This window comes from Merops nubicus, unplaced genomic scaffold, assembly GCF_000691845.1.
Source record: "Merops nubicus isolate BGI_N331 unplaced genomic scaffold, ASM69184v1 scaffold3892, whole genome shotgun sequence".
Taxonomy (NCBI): Eukaryota; Metazoa; Chordata; class Aves; order Coraciiformes; family Meropidae; genus Merops; species Merops nubicus.
The window spans coordinates 1-19,757 of record NW_008594086.1 but is presented as its reverse complement, the minus strand read 5'-3'; the positions used below and the strand labels follow the sequence as shown (position 1 = coordinate 19,757).

The 19,757-nt window shown below is 45.4% G+C and overlaps 1 protein-coding gene across 1 annotated transcript in view; it reads right to left on the bottom strand.

Annotated features, from left to right (window-relative positions):
• The window catches only part of LOC103768475 (dixin-like), a gene marked incomplete at its 3' end in the record, with an annotated part of 22,165 nt that extends 7,039 nt beyond the window's left edge, over nucleotides 1–15,126 (bottom strand). The window contains exons 1-4 of the mRNA XM_008935616.1: nucleotides 15,067–15,126; nucleotides 3,967–4,096; nucleotides 2,664–2,789; nucleotides 602–851 (exon numbers count right to left, since the gene is read on the bottom strand). Coding sequence (XP_008933864.1) covers nucleotides 602–851; nucleotides 2,664–2,789; nucleotides 3,967–4,096; nucleotides 15,067–15,126 — 566 coding nt within the window. The remainder of the gene's footprint in view (nucleotides 1–601; nucleotides 852–2,663; nucleotides 2,790–3,966; nucleotides 4,097–15,066) is intronic.
• Between the last annotated feature and the right edge of the window lie 4,631 nt (nucleotides 15,127–19,757).

Below are 19,757 nucleotides of genomic sequence, written 5' to 3'. Positions count from 1 at the left end.
TATGGATCACCTCCCCTATCACCAGAATTCCTCCACCTACATGGTGGGCTGCATCAGCTGACTGAGAGCACACAACACTCTGCCTCTGCCTGTATAGCAGTAAGCATAACACTGGGGTGAAAAGCAGTGTAGAAGACAGAAACTACTTGTACAGTAGGCTCAATGCTGCAGTTCTGGAAGCAACTGCTCCCAGATCTGTAACCAGGACCTGTAATTAAGACCTTACTCTTGTTTCACTTGAAATGAGAATGTCTCCAAGTGAAAGGGCACAGTGATCAGCATGAAATGGGGAAGATGAGGCAGCAGAGTTCCCTCCCCACAAAGAGCTGTTATTTTTCCAAGAAGATAATGGAGATACAGCAGTTAGTTTGCTACCTGGATACCTGCAGTCCTCATCATGAGGCAAGCAGACTAGGTCAGTACTCCCTTTTGTTAGGCCACTATCTAGGTTTCAGTGAGACAGCAGCAGTGTCTCTGTTTGAACAACAGGAGAGCTACCCTCTACCATGAACTGCCAGAATAAAGAGGCACCTGTTTTACAATAACTTGTGTCTGTCTGCTAACAAGGGCTGACCCCACAGGACCAGGGCAAACTCCTTACCTGTGCCTGTGCCGGAGAACATCCCGGCCGGACTGCAGGACATCCTGACGAGCCTCTGCCAGAGCTGCCACTGCCCCCTGGGCCACTGCAGCAGCTGAGCCAGGCCTGTGCCTGGCAGAGGAGGCCAACGAGCTCTTCCCCCCCGTGCCAGCAGGGCTCTGACTCACTGCTCTCCCAGAGCCTGGCTTGAAGTGGGCAGCTAAGGCCAGGATCAGCCTCATGATAGATTTCAAGTTCCCATCAACAATATCTGCAAAATGCAAATAAAGGCAAGGACAATGCCATTAACGTGGTGTCCCACCAGAGCTGCACTTCACCAACAAGCATGGAAACCATCAAATCCAGTGGGACCAGTGGACAAGGACTATGCCAAAAGGACTGCACAACAGAACTGATGCTTAGCTCTGCTTGCTTGGTACAGAGAGCAAACTGACTGCCACCTACAGATCACAAGTTAAAATGCTTTGGAGAGGCTTGAGCCTTCTCCCTACAGCCATTTCCAGCTAACAATCCAGTATGTGACAACACACCATAATTACTGAACACTCCCTGGAAACAGTGCAGCAGTTTCTGGAGACTGCCACTTTACTAGCAATCACTTCAGTTAGTAATGAAATCTGCATTTTTAATACTAAAGACCAGAGAACAGCATGTATTTCCTTAGCAATAGCATCCAGTACTACAAATAGTTGGTAGCACCTTCCAATAGTTAGTCAGTTTTAATAATATCACACTAAGCATTTCCTCCAGCATACAAACCAGCTCAAACACCTTGATGTTAAGTTCACTGCAAAGATTAGCCATTCTTTCAGGCTAGGATTTCTCAAAATGCTAATTTTCTCAACATTTCTAACCTAAATTTACCCTTTTCTAGCTTAAAGCCATTACCCCTCATCCTGTCACTACAAACCCCTGTGAATAGTCCCTCTCTTCCTTTCTTGTAGGCCCCTCTCAGGTACTGGAAGGTTGCTACAAGGTCCCCCTGGAGCCTCCTCTTCTCCAGGCTGAACAGCCCCAACTCCCTCAGCCTGTCCTCACAGCAGAGCTGCTCCAGCACTCTGATCAATTTTGTGGCTCTCCACTGAACATGCTCCAAGAGGTCCATGTCCTTCTTGTGCTAGGGGCTCCAGAGCTGGACACAGACTCCAGGTGAGGTCTCCCCAGGGCAGAGCAGAGGGGCAGGATCACCTCTCTCCATCTGCTGGCCACGCTGCTTTGGATGCAGCCCAGGATTTGATTTGCCTTCTGGGCTGCTGCTGCACATTGGTGGCTCATGTCCAGCTTCTCATTTACTAGTACCCCCAAGTCTTTCTCCAGTGGACTGCTATAGTCACGAGCTCCTAAGAACTTGTAACATTACTGAAAGAAACAGTACAGCCTCCAGCAGCAGTACTGTGCCAACAGTACTCATTACTCTGTATTTAAATACTAAGCTTCTGACCAAGACCTATAAACCAACAGCTTGTACTCTCCTGCTAACAAGGGTCATCTCTTCCATGCAGTCCACCTCAGCATTTTCCCCCTTTCTCATCTGAAGGGCCACACATGATCAGAACTCTATCCTTTTCCAGTACAGTCAGCAAACAGTAAGGATCAGGGCCTGTCTTCTGTCCCATAGATCTACACACACACCCCAGCAGTCCTTGTGATGTCTGACTAAACTATGCCACAGTCGTGTGATTTTGCATATCAAGTCTCCTCCCTACTTACACACCACAGGAAATAGTATCACAGGCTCCCAGGGGACCAGAAATACTTCCCTCACATCACATTTTACAGTAGTAGATTTATAGATCCTTCTAGTGAAGGATTCAGAGCCTGTATTTCTCATTACACCATTATTCAATCTTGGTACTGCTCAGCAGCAGGAGAAAAGGCACTTTAGCTTCTGTGCCCTGTTCTACAAAAGCAGTATCATCCAACCCAAAACCTGTTACTAAACCACAGGAGCAAGAGAACTAAAACTCCCCAAAACCAAATGCATTATCTGTTTGATACAGAGCAAAGACAGAAACAGGCCTTGAGCAGAAGAACCACCTGTAGCAGCTGGTGGGGCACATACCTTTGGCTGATGTCTGATGCATACGGATTTTTTTTGATGCCACAAACTGCAAGACTTTCTCCACATTCTCCCTCATCTCCTGCTGGCTGGTGGGGTTGACCTGAATGCCACTCAGCTTCTCACCAGCTAAAGGAGCAAAATAACTTTATTAGAGAAGAACTGAACCATTTGGTGCTGTCATAGGGATTGCTATAGGTGTAGGGCTTGACCTGATCTCTTTTCTGGGTACTGCAAGAGACAGGGATGCTTCTTGTCCTGCTTATAAGGTCTTACAGGCAGTGTTTGCAGTGCCTCTGAGAGAACACATTTAAGAAGGGGTTAAAAACTCCTGCACAACAGCAACCAGGAAAGAGGAGTGAGACTATGCAAGAGAAAACTCTGCAGACACCAAGGTCAGCGAAAGAGGGTGAGAAGGGTGCTTCAGGCCCAGGAGTAGAAGCAGCTGTAGTGAGGCAGGTTGTCCCCCTGCAGCCCACAGAGGTCCATGCTGGAGCAGATATCCACTCTGCAACCTGTGGAAGACCCCACACCAGAGCAGGTGGATGTGCCCCAAAGGAGGCTGTGACCCTGGGGGAAACCCACAATGGAGCAGGCTCCTGGCAAAACCTGTGGCCACGTGGAGAGGAACCTACCCTGGAAAAGGTGTTCTGGTAGGACCTCTGACTCTGTCAGGGGAGCACACTGGAGCAGTCTGTTCATGAAGGACTAGACCTCATAGAAAGGATCCATGCTGGATCAGTTTGTAAATAACTGCAGCCCATAGGAAGGATTCACATTGGAGAAGCTTCTGGAGGATTGCCTCCCATGCATAGGACCCCACACTGATGCAGGGGAAGAGTATGGGGTGGAAGGAGACAACACAATGAACTGACTGCAACCCCCATCCCCCTGTGCTGCTTGGTGGGAGGAGGCAGGGAATTTGGGAATGAAGTTGAGCCCAGGAAGAAGGGAGTATCTCAACAAGCAGATCACTCTTTCAAAAATGCCACCCACAAACACCATTCCTCTGTGGAGTACATTCTTCTATAACTCCATCCCAGCCTCGTAGGAGTTAATACAGTCCCTGAGAGGTCTGACCACACCAGTTGTAACTGTCTGCTAACACATAAGTACTTTAGCAGAACTGCATTCATTATTTGCTTTGGTTGTTTTCTTTTAAAATCACTCCTTCCCCTGCCACAAGCTCTGCCACCATCATTAACATCTGCCAGTGTGCCTGACAGATGTCAGAGCCAAGACAAGCCTCTTCTACACAGGATCTAAAACTGCAACATGAAAAACAGTGCCATATGGCATTACTGACCTACAATCTCAATCAGCAAGGCAAGAATTACTCCATCTCGGAGATCTTGTCTCAGGTCTTGGACTGGCTTTATTGTTGGCTGCTTCTTCAGCTGGGAATTCACCCAGGCCACATATGCCTGGAGTTGTTGCTGAAAATAGAAAACAGAATGTTTGTACGTCACTGCCATTTCAAGGGCAAGTTGCAAAGCTCTCACTCTTTCATCTTCATGGATCTTATTGTCTTTTGCCCTTGAAAACAACCACCACCAGTCTCACCCCAAAGCCTGTGGTGCACTAACTGACATCACAGCACACTGTGGTGCAGCTCACTCCATGCCAGCACAGGAGAAGCAAGCAGGGAACAGGACTCGTGATCTAAGCACATCTGAGAAGAGAGCTTTACATTTAATCTAGGTTGGTGCCAAACCAATGTTGTCACCCCCTCATTTTTGGTGACAGAATTGGTTCACTCACAGCATTTAGCACCCCATCCACACTATTTTCAGGATCTGAGAGGAAGGAGCATGGCTCTCCCAGCAGGTCATACTGGATGCTGCTTCCTAGAGCTGTGCATGTTGCCACATGGGGAAGATCAGTTAAAATCAGGTCTCTGGTCAGTGTGGGAACCCATCTGGCAATAGGACCTTTCCTGTTCCAGCCCTCTCTCAGTACACTTCCATGGCTAGTAGAAGCATTGGTAACACTGGAAGCCCTTTGGGCAGGGCTGGTGTGCTACAAGGAGGGTAAACAAACCAATCCATTTAGGGGATTATCTCCCTTTTCACTAAGCTTCCCATTATTCTGCCAGTGTAGCAGGTTTTGAGTGTCCATTCCATATTATCTCAGCAGTACCAGAGTTTATGCTTTTACGGCCCATCAAAGTCACAATCTAATCACAGCTTCACTCTTAATTATCCTGACAGAGGAAATCCAGCTACAATCACACCATGGTTTGGTCTGCTGGTTCAGAAAGGTGACTGGACCTGTATTCAATCAGTTCCACTCACTCAGCAGAGAGCTGGAGAGTAGGGCATAAGAGAGGAGCTGGGGAGCTGCCTGATGGCTTTTGCAAAGAGGAAGCAGAAGTGGCAGATGTGATCCATGCTTGCTGGAACAGGCTTGGCCTGTCACATGGATTGGATCTAAATGCTCTTCGTTGGTTGTAATAGCAGTGATACATGTCAGTTTGGCCTGCCCAGTTTCAGATGTCTTTATTTTTACTTAATATGACAAGGCACTAGGGAGAATCAACAAGCCTGGACTTTCTCTTGCACATCTCCTGTGGCAGCTTTCAGAAGAGCAGTGCTCTTTGCTCTTGCCAGCTGCAAAAAGCACCCCACCTCTTGCAACTGTATTTTCTCTGATCATCTGTACACTGAGGCTCAGTCTAATGCCACAGCCAGAGAGACCAGAAGCCTCCTATTACACAGATTCAATAAAGCTTTAATGTATTCAAACAAATAACAGAGAAGAGGTAAGTTAGTTTGTAGTAATACAGCATCATTATAGACATCTCTAGATTCATAACTAAAGATACACCAAATAGGGTTGCAGCTACATCTGCAGTCTATATAATTTAGGGAAAAATTTATAACATTTGTGTTTACCAACTTGTATTTTTCAAATTTTTACAAAGCTCTGAACAGTTACATTGTACTAATTCCACAAGGGAAAAGCTCCTTCCAAACTAAAGGGTTTTTATACAAGTCCATATGATTCTTCCATTCAGACACTTCTGTTTTCACTCAAAGGAAAATTGGATCCTTTCACTAAGCAGTTTGTTTTCTATTTCTTTTTGCTGAACGTTCTTCAAGCACTCATAAGAAAGCATTTCTGGCCAACTTTAAGTCTCTCTTAGAAGCATGAGAAGGTGGACATGATTTAAAAAAAGGTGTACTGGATTTAGAAGTGTCATTTTAAACAATGCTTACTAAAAGGAGAATTCTGATGCCATGGCTATGGGTGTTACCATTAAAGTAATTTCACAACAGTGGCTGCTATAACTCTGCAAATTCACATTAGCAGACAGACTTTGTTGGTTTTGCTTCCCCCCACCACCAAAGCATAAGTTTTTCCTGCAGAAGTTCAGACAGACTGATCAGCATTTCCTGATGCTGAATCCAAGAACTACAACATCTAATGACTTTAGCAGGAGACTTGGATTGCCTCAAAGCTGAAAACTCAGAGTAAGCTGTCACTTCTGGCAGCAGAGGTGAGCAGGTGACTAAACTTACCAAGAAAAAAAAGATATAGAAGTTTAGCAACCCAAAAATGGCAAAGTCATACTAAACGCATGAAAGGACAAAGCCCCCAAGATGCAGGTGACTAAACTTACCAAGAAAAAAAAATATATAGAAGTTTAGCAACCTAAAAATGGCAAAGTCATACTAAATGCATGAAAGGACAAAGCCCCCAAGATGTTCTGCAGAAATCCCAATAGCAATTTTGAAGCTAGTGAATCAAAAATGTTTTGCTTCACCACTCTGTAGCTTCCCCAAGAGCTGGCATGAACTGGGCAACAAGGACATTGTGGGCCCTTCCATAAAGCCCTGTATCTCCAACATAAACAGGAGGCCTTGATCCAGAGCCACAGGTTCAGTTTCAGGAATCAGACCAATTAAAAAAAAAAAAAAATAAAAAATAAGGAAAATGCTTCTCTCACTCCCTCAGAAATCCATTTATTTCAAAATCTCACTTTACAACAGAACCACCCTAAGTACTACCACAGCAATATGATCTGCCTCTTTGACAGACATCTTTCATGGCATCTGTTCTGGAAAGTACTCCAGGTATCATCTTCCAGCACTGAGAAAGATTTGCTAGGATGTATTCTTCCATAAGAAAAGCAGCTCTACACAGCCTGTTCCACCCCACAAAAACACTCCCTTAGCCTGTGCCTGTCCCTTGTCCACAGAAACACACCAGAACAACCACACTTCATCACCATTTGTTGCTGCAGGCATCTCAGCTTAAACAATACGTGTGCCAAATCCAGTCTCACACAGGTATCAGCTCCTTTTAGTCAAGACCACAAGGGGAAGAGAGAGGAGGCTGGGAACAAACAAGGAGGTGGATGACATTTCAGAAGTACTTCTTTTCTTTTCCAAGACTGTCCCCTCTGTGCTTTTTACACTGCTTCCTGTCAACAGAGTAGGACATTGCACTTTACACCTCCTAAATTAACCAAAAGAGACACTAATCCCAGAGGCAAACAAAAACACAACCTGAGTGAAGGATACAGAGTAAGCCCTTGTGCCTAGGAGGATGAACCCAGTCGTGCCCCAGACCTGCCCAGGTCCCCTGCTCTGCCAGCTGCTCAGATTCTTAGCACTCCTCTTGTTTAACTTCTGTCTTTCCAGTTGAAAGAAAAGATCTCATGGGACCTATCACACCAAGTGCTGTGATACTGTAACTACACTGCTACAGCTTCCTACACCACCTCCCAGAGTCACAGAATCAAACAAATCCCCAGAGCTTCCTTTTGGTAGCTTACAACCTGGTACAGCTGACAGCTATATCCAAGAGCAATCAGAGGGACAACAGCTATTGCTCTGTCCAGCTCATCCTCTTCCTTCATAATAATTGCATAATTAGCCAAATAATTGTTCCTTCAACCACTGGCCTCTCAGCAGCTTTCCACTTCTCCCTGCATTTTGGTTTGAGCTTCTGTTTAGCAAAATCTTAGACTTGATGGGGCTCACACTGCTCTACTCCTGCACCAACACTGCTTTCAAAACTAAGATTTTCAGAAGAAAAACATACCAGCCTAGCCAAAGGTTTACTATGCAGAGCACATGTTATTAGGATTATGGTGGAGTTAAGCTTAATCCTATTTATGTTAACACAGCTTTGTGTTCCAAAAAAAGGCCAGGTTCACCTGTACCTTGCAACAGGAATGCTAGGATGATGAACCCCCTTACCTGAAGGAAGCTGGAGCCCAGCTTGTTTCAGCTCCTGGCAGATCACTGTAGGGTGTTTATATCCAAGGCACTCTGGAAGCTACAGCCTACCAGCTACAGCCAAACAGCTGCAGAGGTCAGGAGCATGTATCTTTATGCTTTCAACTGACAGCCTGAGAGCACACAGGAGGAAAACACCCTTACAGGGTCAGCACATTTTCTCAGGTTGTAATCCCTTACTGATAATTACAATTAAGTACCATTAGTATTTTCCACAGTTGGAAGAAAAGCTGCAGGTCTGCCAGTTGTAGGTGTCCTTGCTGTTCTCCCTGAACCAGTGCAGCTCAGGGCTCATGTTCCTCTCCTCTCAAGCAGCAATCAGCCCAGCCTGTCTAACAGTAAGTGTGGGCACATCACTGCCTTGACATGCTGCTCCATATTTCATCAGTGCCATCTCCATAACACTGCACAGGGTTAGTTTTCATCACCTCTGAGACTAAGGTATTGCACATTTTGAAGTTGGCCAAGTCATTGTTTTTGGACAAAATCATTCTTTAGCAGGCAGATGCCTTTGGAGGGCCTGAGCTCCTCACTATCATCTTACAGACTCCCATGACACTCTCTGCTGCTAGGAAGAGATTACTTCTCTGTGTTCATCTAAGTAATTTGAATCTATCCTTGTAATTTGATTTAGGGAATCAGCCTGGAAGAATGTTGCTCACAATGTTTGCTCTGCTTTTCCCTTATAGCCCATGGACACCACCCAAGCACCAGGTCTAACAAGGTCAAGAATAACAGCCCTCATGCTATGAGACTGGTCCCAGTATGAAAAGCATTTAGTGTCCTGTCTGTTCAGAGCACTGACCCAAATGTCTGCAACAGCAAAACTCAAAGGCTAGACTAATTGCATCGTGTCATGTTTAAGGCCTGTGTGAGTGCTAAGCTCTCTGACATCACCTTCATTAGATGGGAACAGTAATTTTCCATCCAGTATTCCTCCAGTTTGATCTTTCTTGGTTTTGTCTGAGAAATCCTTCATAGGAGCAGAAAATAAAAACCTCCCAAACAACAACAAAAGTTTCTTTCTGCTCTCAAAGCCAACAGAAGACTTCTCCCCTCAAAATTATGACTTAAGTGTGATTTGAGCTGTTTGATATATTAAGATAGCTCCTGGTGCATCCAGCAATAAACCCCACCCAATTATGACCAGAGTGATGACAGAATGACCACATGCACCCACAGGATTTCTCTTTCATAGAATTCTTACTTTAAAGCAGGAGGTGTAATTTCACTCAAAATATTTTTTGGCCTGACAGCCTGTTTCCAGCACAGAAGATGCCTCACTACAGCAACACAATTTGGAAAAGGAGGCACCTATGCAACCTGGTGCACACTAGGAGACAGAAATAACATGTGAGCTTCAAAACAGGAGGAGCCCCTTAACCCTTCACCAGTATCTGAATGAAAACACAAACATTTCCAAACTCGTATCTGGACAAGGATCCTTCACCATTTTGCTGAGACTCAAGAAGGATTATCCTGAAATCTCAGTGAAATTCTAGCCAACACATGTTTTCTAACTGCAAAGGGAAATTCAAGACTCCATCAGCACAACCCTTTGGGAGGAGCAGCCAGGCAATGCACTTAACCTGTGCTATGATCTAGGCACAGTTCTCAGCTGCATTTTCCTTGTCTTTATATAAACAGCTTCTTCAGCTCAGTGGACTCCCCTCAAGCAGTAACCACCTGTTTCTCTAGCCAGACAAGAATATGAAGGCCAGTCTTCTGCTTCCTGATCTTAGTCCAGTCAACAGCTTTGAAACCACTGAGACTGACTACCATTCATCCACTGGTCAGGTTTCTGCAAAGGTTTTAGAGCCTAAGTGCCTGCAACTTTGGAAAGCTTTGACCAGACCTTTAGAAATACTTGACACTTTCCTGTTTCTATGAGGAACCTTTTCCTTCTATCAGTCTTTTGGAAGGACATATCCTCACTGGCAGACTGATCTGTGCCACCCTGCTTCCAGATAGGGGTGTTTTTGTGAGCCTGCACCCAAGTGTGCTTTCTTCAAGCAGTAATTTTGTCTGTTACTGTCAGAACACCACACACAAGCATTCTCCCCAAAATTAATCTGTTTTCTAACTATAGCTCCTTAAAACTCCAGTCTCCTGTTTGTAAAAATCCTGGGGTTACTCACTATACCTTCCACATCCACAGTGACAGTTCCATGCACACTTTTTATGTTAAAAAATCTGAAGATGGTATCTGACCCTTAAATTTAATATCATTGCAGACAGCAAAATACTCCAGAACTCCACCAGATAGAAAGTCATGTAAAATGAATCTTGCTAGGATGTTTTCCTGCAAATCAACAGCCAGACATCCACACCCCAAAATGTCAGTGCCATTCAAAGCCAGGTTACTGCTTTAGAACTCATTTCTGGCATTTCTGCAAGATTTTAGTTTTAGTGCCTCTGCATTTTCTCCAGTCTGGTACTTTGAGGCTCTTCTCACACAGGCAGTGTTTCTAGGCAAGCATACTGGCAAAAATCTGAGCCACAAGAGATCTTTTACTGTCAACTGCCAGTACTTTGGAGCACATGATTCACCCTGAATTATCAAATGGTTCCACTAGACTGACACGAAGTCTAAGGTCTGTCAAAACAAGTTGCACTGAGACATTCCCTGATGCTTCAGGAAAGAAAAGAAGCATTGTTCCTTATTTAGCAGAATGTAGTCACCAGCCCTGTGCAGACAGGGAAATGAAGCTTTGTGAAGAAACTGAGCATGCACCATGACTGAACAGCACTTTTTTCAGGCAAGAACTTCTCCTATGTGGAAAAGAAGGGGAAGGATCACCCAGTGAGGTTGCCCAAACCAGAATGAAGGGCACAAAAGGCACATTTTGGACAGAGAGTGTTCCTCACTCGGCCAGTGACTTGCTGCAAATGTAGCAGCCTGCTTTACCTCACCATACCTCAATTTCCAGCTATAAAAAAGTTGTACTTACTTTTACATTCCTTGTAGAACACTTTGATAACAACAAACCTCTGACTGCTGCTGTGCAAATGCTCTGTAATATGCTGTGCCAAAGGACAGCAACCACTGTGCAATGCAGTAACAGCCTGGCTTAGACATACACTGAACCTCAGGCAGGGATTGAATTGTCACTGCTCAACCCCTAATCCTATATAACAGCAAATACATCCTCCTCTTGCTGGCAGTGCTATTGCTAGCCAGGCAGAAGGGCTTTGGGAAAATGGATAAGAATTCCTGCTAGAGCAAGCCCCTGGCTGCTACAGTGCATGTCCATGTAACCCCAGGTGTGGGAAGCCCCAGCTGTCTTGTCTAATGTCTGTGCTTAGCAGAACTACAATGCAGCCACTGCCCCCTCTCTTGGGGAGCAGACAGGCAGCCTGACAAGGCTCAGGTGGTTCTTCAGATCCCACCCTTTTTTACTCTGACCCAGGCTTAAACTAGTGTGCCTGACCATCCTGTGGCTTTAAGAGTGTCCACTAGATGAAAGATGCTAGCAGACTTCTACCAGAACAAAGCTGATCTTGGCCCTGCTGTGTGGAAAACCACCACACCTCTAAAAAACTTCATGTATTCACTGGAACCCAGGCTCTGAGGGGTTCAGTACTACAGGGAGCATTTAGCTATGGGCTGGTCCTAATGGGCTGAACTGGACAAGGGAGACAGGGGTCAAAACAGCTCTCCTCATAATGAATCCTATTAGCTATAAATAGCACTAATTGCAAGGAGAGGGTGAGCACAAGTTTCTTCTGCTAAGATCACAGCAGCAGAGACATTTTTATCACACATCATGAATGGGACACCAAGGGGAACAGCTATCCAAACAAGACAGTAGCAAGTCTATGCTGCCAGAGAATTACTTCAACCAGAAAAGCAAGCCAAAAATCAATCCCAGGTTATTTCACATGGCAAGAATTCCAAGCACCTGAAGTCCACCAAAAGTTTCAGCAAACCTTAAGAGTGAGAGAGAAAGGCTGTATGTGTGAGAAACCCAGGAGATAGCTGAGTGGCATCTGCAGCAGGTAAGAACCCACTACTCAAGGGAAAATACTACGTGGGGACATGAAGCACTGGGTGAGGCAGCTGGCAATGAGCAGCCTGCTACTGAGAGAGCTGGACATGTTTCCCCATGTAGAAAGAGCCTTAAGTGATGACCTTGCATTTCACTTTGCTGCTGTGGAAAGACCCTGGTATCAAAACAGTCCCTGCTTGGGCTCTTAAGTTCACTGCCACTTCACTCTCTGGAGAGGAGCCTGATGTTCAACAGCCTCAGAGAGGAAAATAAAGCTGTTTCAAATGACTCACTGCATGCAAGCAACTACATAATTATGATTTCCAAAGGAAATCATCTTTCTTCTTGAAGAAGAAAAGTTATACTACTGTTAAAATACAGACACATTAGTGTCTTGGAGCTGTCAGGCCCATTTCTGACACATTTCTGTGTCTCCCACATGTTTTTAAAATATGGCAGAAATACAAGTGCATCTCTCAATGGCATTTCCTCAAAGAAAGGGAAGAAGCTGAGGTCACATGGAGAGAGTCACCACAAAGGAGAACCTGCCCTCTATGGTTTCCTTTTATTATAAGCACTGCTTTTAGCCACCATACATTCCCATGCCACCACCCAGCTGTGGGATTGAATTATTTAGCTGCCACAGAGCAAGAAAAGTCTCAATAAACAGCAGGGAAACACCTTCAAGGCAGGGTAGTCCATTAGTGAGAGAGGGACAGGAGCTGCATGATGCTCACAGGGGAGTTTGCTGCATTTCAACATTAACACAAGTCATCTCTCTTTAGACATCTGCAGGTGACACTGACCACAACATACTGTGGGCAGGGACTCTGAAAGGGAATGGGAATGCACTGGCCTGAGCATGCAATTTACAGGGCCTGTTTAGCAATCTGATTATGTTCACCATGGAGAAAGCATCAATCTAAAAGATGATCTGTGAAGCAGAACAGGCATTAGCTACAGCAAGGGCAGCTCTGCTGCATCCTATCCCTGCACAAGAGATAATGAGGCTGATGGCATGGCTCTGAGCCAGCAGGATGGACAGGGAGGGAAAAACCCAAAGGAACAAAAGAAACCTGCCTGCATTACCTTGGCTGCACGGGGTAACTTTCCAGGCATGGACAATTGACCAAAGGTGCAAGATAAACACACACCACCAACATGCCTACAGAACCTGGAACTACACCTAGACTCCAGGCCCCAAGCACACGTAGGGCTGCACCTGAGATCTGCACATACACCTGCTAGTAACTTATGTTAAAGCACAGATTTGGGAAGTACAGCCTTGTCTTTCAAGGTATCTAGCCACCGAGAGCCACCTGGCCAGGAAAGATGTTCTATCAAGAGAATCACCAAGGCATGTCCTGCAATACCCCAATTCACTGCTTGTGTTGAAGTTGAACCATCTTGAATCTGGTGATATGCAAACACTGAGTTTAGTTTTAGGAAGAGGTTGTTTTATTTGCTTCTTGCAAAGAACTCACTCCCAGCCTTCCACCATTGGAGTACTGTGCTGGGATCAGACCCCTTGAGACACTTCCACATTCAGGGACTTCTATAAACAAGCAGCTCTGGTACAAACACATGGGGTAGGAAGTACCTTTGGTGGATCAAAACAGAAGGCACAGAATTACAGCATTTCTTGCTCATTTCCAGCTGTTTCTGTTATGTGATGCACATCCTTGGCAAGTCACTTCTCTGTACCATAGGTTCTGCACTTGCAAAGCTGCATTTACTTTTTTTATAATGTGAAGTGTGTGATGTGACAGAGAGATCACAAGTGGGCCATAGGAGAGTGAATCTGCCTTTATGGTGGGAGACAGACTTTTTCCACAGCTGAGCAGTCTGTGGGTAAAATTAGGCAGTCAGGAAGTGTGGCTAGCACTCAATGCAAGATTCTTCTTTGCTCCCATTATTAGTTCTATTAATATATGTTACTATTAGCTTATGCCAGAGAAGGGTCTGCTGCTCTCAAGTGAAGGAAGCATTAGCTTGAGCTAAAGCAATAGTTTTGCTAGCTAAAAATGAGACCAAGATACCCTGTGGAGGAGGGGGTGGAGTATTTATGCAGTTACACAGAGCAATCAAAGGAGACCTGTGGCTGGCACGAAGCTGTGAGGCTCAAGTTTCATACCCAGTTGGTTTTCACCATGATGACTGCTGCTGTTAAGCCCAGGAGGGATGTTCATTTTCTGTGAAAAATGGAGTATGGGGTCAGAGTAATCAGGTGGAGGCTGAGCTTTGCAAGAATGAGAAACCACTGAATGCCAAAATAAGCTGTGTGCTCTACCAAAGCATAAAACACACCAAGAGACTATCCCTGCCACCAGGTGAGACAGCAAACAGCCAGTTTGGTTTCAGCACAAGCCCACACAATTTTCTTTCCTTTTCAGCTGACAGACAGGAAACGATGCTCCAGCATGGTCTGCACAGCTCACAGCCAGCCACTGGCTGCCCTGACATCTTGGACTGAGCCCATGCAGAGTCCAACAGAACTAATTTTTTGCTCACCTTAACAGCAGAAGCCAACAGCAATCTGTACTCCCCATGCAGCTACAGGATTCCCATTTCTAGAATACCTTAGTACATCTCACACATTTTATGATTTATTAGTCTTCCTAACAGCAGAATAAGCAAATAAACTCTTAAAATCATATTTTCCTGATGAAAATTAATTTCTATCCCCTAGAAATTCAACCTCCAGAACAAGTGAGGGGACACACACACACAACACACCAGCCAGACCAGCCAGCCTGCTCTTTGTCAGCCTCTCTCAAGAAATGTTTGTCCACAAAGCAGATTTACAGGCTTCCCAGCAGCTTTCAGACAGACTCACACAAAACAAACTGCACTCCATAACCTTGCTCAGTTTACATTATTTACTGGTACAACAGTAAAGTGCTGCAAAGAGATTACAAACTAGGCTAAAAACACCATCTGTACAACAGCCACAAACTCGCCAAAACACTGTGGCTGATTTTCAGCCCCCTAGCTGAGCTGCACAGTACACCCTTCTGTTAGCAAGCAGCTCTCCCACCCTGAAATCTTGCACGTTTTTCTCCTTCTCTGCTCCTCAAAGCACTGGGAGACAATAATCGCTCAGAGGTGCTGCACAAAAGCATGCTGTGTTGTCTCAGAAAGGTCTGTGCGGGACTCGGGACACGCATTTACCTCCGTGAAGCCCTCCTGAAGAATATCCAGCAAATTCCCCCTGGCCAAGCAAGCGAGCATTCTGCACGATCCCACTGACAGACGAGGGTCTCAGAAGACACAGGGCAGATCCTCCAGCTCCGGGCACAACCTCTTCCTCCTCCTCCCAAAGACAAAGAGTTGGAGCTCATCAGGAACCGCATTCATAGTCCCATATGTGCAGCCCGTTACCGCACACGGAGTTGAGCCAAAGTGGCGCTTGCACTGGGCATGCCCGGGGGGAGCGGCGGGGGCGCGGGAGGGATGGCACACGGTTCCTATGGGAACGCCTCCGCTTACAAGATGCAGGCCCAGGACCGAGTCAGGGAAACATCTGAAACCCATTTCCCGCAGTCCCGCTCACTCCAAAACCTGCTGCCTGAAAGAGATTTTCAAACCCACCAAACACAGCAAGCCCTGGACGGCGTGGGGGCAGGGAAGGAAGAACAGCAAACAGCAGATGCCTTGCCTGGCTAGGAAAGCCAGAGGAAGGACTGTACGAGGGGCCAGCCCTAACTCTCAGCAACCCTTCTGCAGCCCCAAGGAACAGCAGCATTGTCAGCAACCTCCCGAGAAGCTGCAAACCAGGTAACAACAAATCTAGTCACATTTGCACAGTACTCAGCCCTACTAGCTGCCCTGGCAATGAAGTTTTAAGAAGAAAACCAAAACTTTCAAGGTAGAATTAAATACAACCCCCAGCAAATTTTCTAACTCAGTAATAACTGCACTCATTCGAGAAGTAATTATCAAAAATCTCCAGACAACCTCCCAAACTTCATCTCACCTTACAGGAAACACCCAGAAGAAAAGGAAAACCTCTCAGGACAGGTGAAGACCCTTTCTACCAGAGGCTTTGGCTGCCAGCCCACAGAGCAACATTGCAGCTACAGTGATACCAGACTGTGCCTTCAGATTTCAAGATATCCCACCAAACATTTTTAAGTGAAAGATAACTTTAAAAACAAGGACACTTTTCTGCCTAAGCATTGAACCATCTCAATTAAAAAGCAGTTACATAACTTTACTATTTTACCCTGTCACTTACAAAGATGCAGCTAAAATACAGTTAAACAAGCTACATGCAATTTCCCCTTTGTAACCAGCCCAAATAATTCAAAAAAGAGTGACCTCCTATGACTCTATGGCATAAATTTAGGACTATATATTCGTGTTTGCCTTCCCTAGTTTTCATAATTCAGTGAAAAGTGAGATCTTTATGTTCTTCTTAACTGTAATGTCACATTTGTTCAGCAAAACAACAGATCACTGTGAGGGTTTGCATAAAGTCTTGTTAGGCTGGGAATGCTGGCACTTGGTACCTTGCTCCAGTTTATTTCTGAGACTCAAAATGCCATTAAGTAGACAGCAATAAATACTCATCCCCATTTTTGGCAATGCAATCGAGTAGCTTATGACTTTGTAGCTTCAATAGAATTTCATTGAAAACCTAAGCAAATGCTTTCCCCATCAGACAGAAAGTGATCTAATCTAAAAAAACACCACACAATAGTCACAAAACACACCCTGACCCTTTTTCAGGGAGTTTATAATGCTATTCTTGAGTAGTAATATCAAAGAAAAAGTTATATTTCACACAGTGCTCCCTCCCCAGCCAGAAAGGGGGATGGGAAAAGGAGAGGAGACCCAGGGGTTGAAGTGAGGACAGATTTACCAAAACAGCAAATCTAACATTAACACTAATGCAAATATAAAGTATATAAATGTATACTCAGTGCAGTCAATGTACAGAAGTCACAATAAATGGGAAAGCAATCCTCAGGCACAGAGGAGGGAGGGATAGCAACCCTTAAAAAGAAAGGAAATTGGAAGAGGAGGAAACAAAGCACACAACCCCCAGAACTTGCCCCTTTATAATGAGTGTGATGTTTATGGTCTGGGCTACACCTGGAGCAAACTCATTTCAGGTGCTCTGGCTTTTCCTCCCCCCAGCTTAAGCTCCTGTCTGACTCCAAACTGCTAATGGCCTGCAGACCATGGCTGGCCTAGGGTTCTGTCCCAGTGAAACTAGGATGCATATAAACCACACAATAAGTTCTGGACTTCCTTTCAGATCTATATTTGTATAACAGATGAAACTGTCAAATGTGGTGTAGAAAAGGGCAATTTGTCCCAGGCCAACCAAATACAGCAAATGATAAATCCAACCCCATCTAGTTATTAGTACCAAGAAGCATTTCTCTTACCTTTGCTAAATTTACCCCTATTTCTGAGCACAGGTCAGAGGACCTAAAGCCAGATGTGTCACTCATGATGCAGTAGGACCATCCCTGAGGAATGCAGAAATACCAGCTTGGCCTACTGGGGGAACTATGAGGAAGCTGGTTTGGATTGGAGAAACTACTCAAGCCAGAAGCTCTACCTTGCCTGCTTTTTAGGATCAACTAAGAAAAGCCAGGAGGAAAGGCTGAAATGTGGGTGGTCAGTCCCATACCCCTGTTATAGAGCTTCTACCTGCTAGGACACCAACACAGCAAAAGGCAAAGTGTTCTCATTATACCTGCCAGGTTCAGGCACAGGCCTCCTCACAGTGTGTTTCCCATCAGAGATTTTGTCATCAAAGACTTGTTTCTCCAGGGAGTTTCTTATCTCTGAAACAGAACTGCCTTGCTTTGACAATATGAATTGCAGAGAATAGGAACTAGGCCATTTCTGATGGCCAGACTTAGAAGCAGAGCACACCCAGCCATTCTTCTGTTTATTGTGGTAACACAAATGCATCATGGGTACATACGTGTGCTAAAAATACATTTTAAAAATTAAAAGTGACTTCTCCCATCTTTATGTTTCACTCTTAAATTTTAAGCTTCTGTGTAACAGCAATGATATTTTTCTTTCATATTTATACCACCATAATAAATGCTTTTGAATGTTATCTTTGCAAGAAGCAAATGAAACAGCCTCTTCCTGAAACTAATGCTTCATAATTCCCCCAGAAGGTGATTCCCAAGTGAAGGGCACAGGGAGATGATGTCCACATCAACTGTTCCCGGTGTGAGCGACCTCCAAAACAAACACGTAGGCTGGCAGTTTGGTTGGTGGCATTGCCCTCTCCCGGCCAGTTCCAGCAAAACCTCAAGCCCTGTCCTTGCCCCTGTGGGATTCCAGGCCAGGTGCATGACAAAGCCCTGTCACTTGCTCCAGTTCCTGTTGCTGTGATGACACTCCCCTGTCACAGCAGCACCACCACTATTAGCACACCAGCCTTTATTCAAGACTTCCATCTAAGCATTTTAAGGCATTTCATCAATATTCTCTGACTGTTTCTCTTCTCAGCTCTTGGGAAAGACAGAAAGATGAATGGCCACAGTTCAGCTTGTGCTAATAAAATTTTGGCTGGGGAAATAAAATCAATTGAGTCTGATTCAGAAACAAAGGCTGTAAGGCTTGTGAGGCCCTGACTGCAGTAACAGCAGTAAGAGTGCCTATTGAAACTAACACCTTTATGTCACTGAGTGTCCCCTCCCAACCTCCCCACCAAGCATCCAAAACAGAGGTCAGGCACAAAAAGGGAACCTGGAAACTCACGGAGGATGCAGCAGGCTGTGATGTGTGTTGGGGCACCACGTCCATCAGCGTTCCCATGCTCAAGGCCACAGCTCAGTGCCCAGGGGAATGTGCCAGCACTCCTTCCCCCTGGAAGCCTGAGGGGAAGAAACAAAGTATTAAATACAAAGGAAATAATTTTCTTAGAGGGAGAACAGGCTTACCAGCAAAATGTCTGAATATAACAAGAAAAAAAAAGGAGGAAAGTTGCCACCTTCTTTCATTGCCTGCTGAAAATATATCTAAGAGCTACCATCTACACAGTTTACACATTTTTGTCTTTTCTTCCACATGTAAATATGTCTGGTGAACATATTTCATATTCCCCTGACACTTGTAAAAAGAGATTCCAGATTACACTGGCTTACACTGCACATAGGATCTAATTACCTTGTCCTATTTGTGGAGGGGGAATCCAAATTCTTCAGAAGTCAAATATGCCAGACAAAGCTGTACTGCTCCCTGGTGTCAAATATTCAGGCTGTTACTTGACTCAGTGCATTTAGCCAAGACAGCAAGGATTCCTAGATGATTTTCTGAAACAATTCCCCACACTGACATTTCTATTTAAGAATTTTCTTGTAATCTGTGTTTTCTTTGTCTAGTCTTCCTTCAGCAGTCTGGAGTGAAAGGAAAGGGTGGGGAGTTTGGAGGAGTTAACAGAATGGCTGTGGGGAAGATTCCTTCAGAAAGGCTGAATGACAGTAGGAATCACTGGTTTAACAACCATTTAAAGGTGGGCAGGAGCGTAAGCCCTAGGCAGATGGTGACTATAATCTTGGTCGTGTCATTCTGTGACATCTCTAGGGACAAAAGGTCACGGGCAGGGCAGGACAGGTAACAGGGGCAGAGCCACGGTGGGCTGCTGGATCCGCTGGGGGGGGAGGGATTCTGGAGCCCGTTCTGCAAAGCGGGGACGAGGGCGAGTGAGCAGCGAGGCCTGGATGTGTAGGGCAAGGACCTGAGGCACCAGAGGGCCCGTGTGGCCCCGGGTGTCTCTGGAAACGGCGTCGGCCCGGGGGGGATGGGAGCAGGGCTGCCGGGGGGCGCCCAGGGCACGGGGAACGGCAGATCCCGGGGAGGGGGCGAGACTGGGGTGTGGGAGA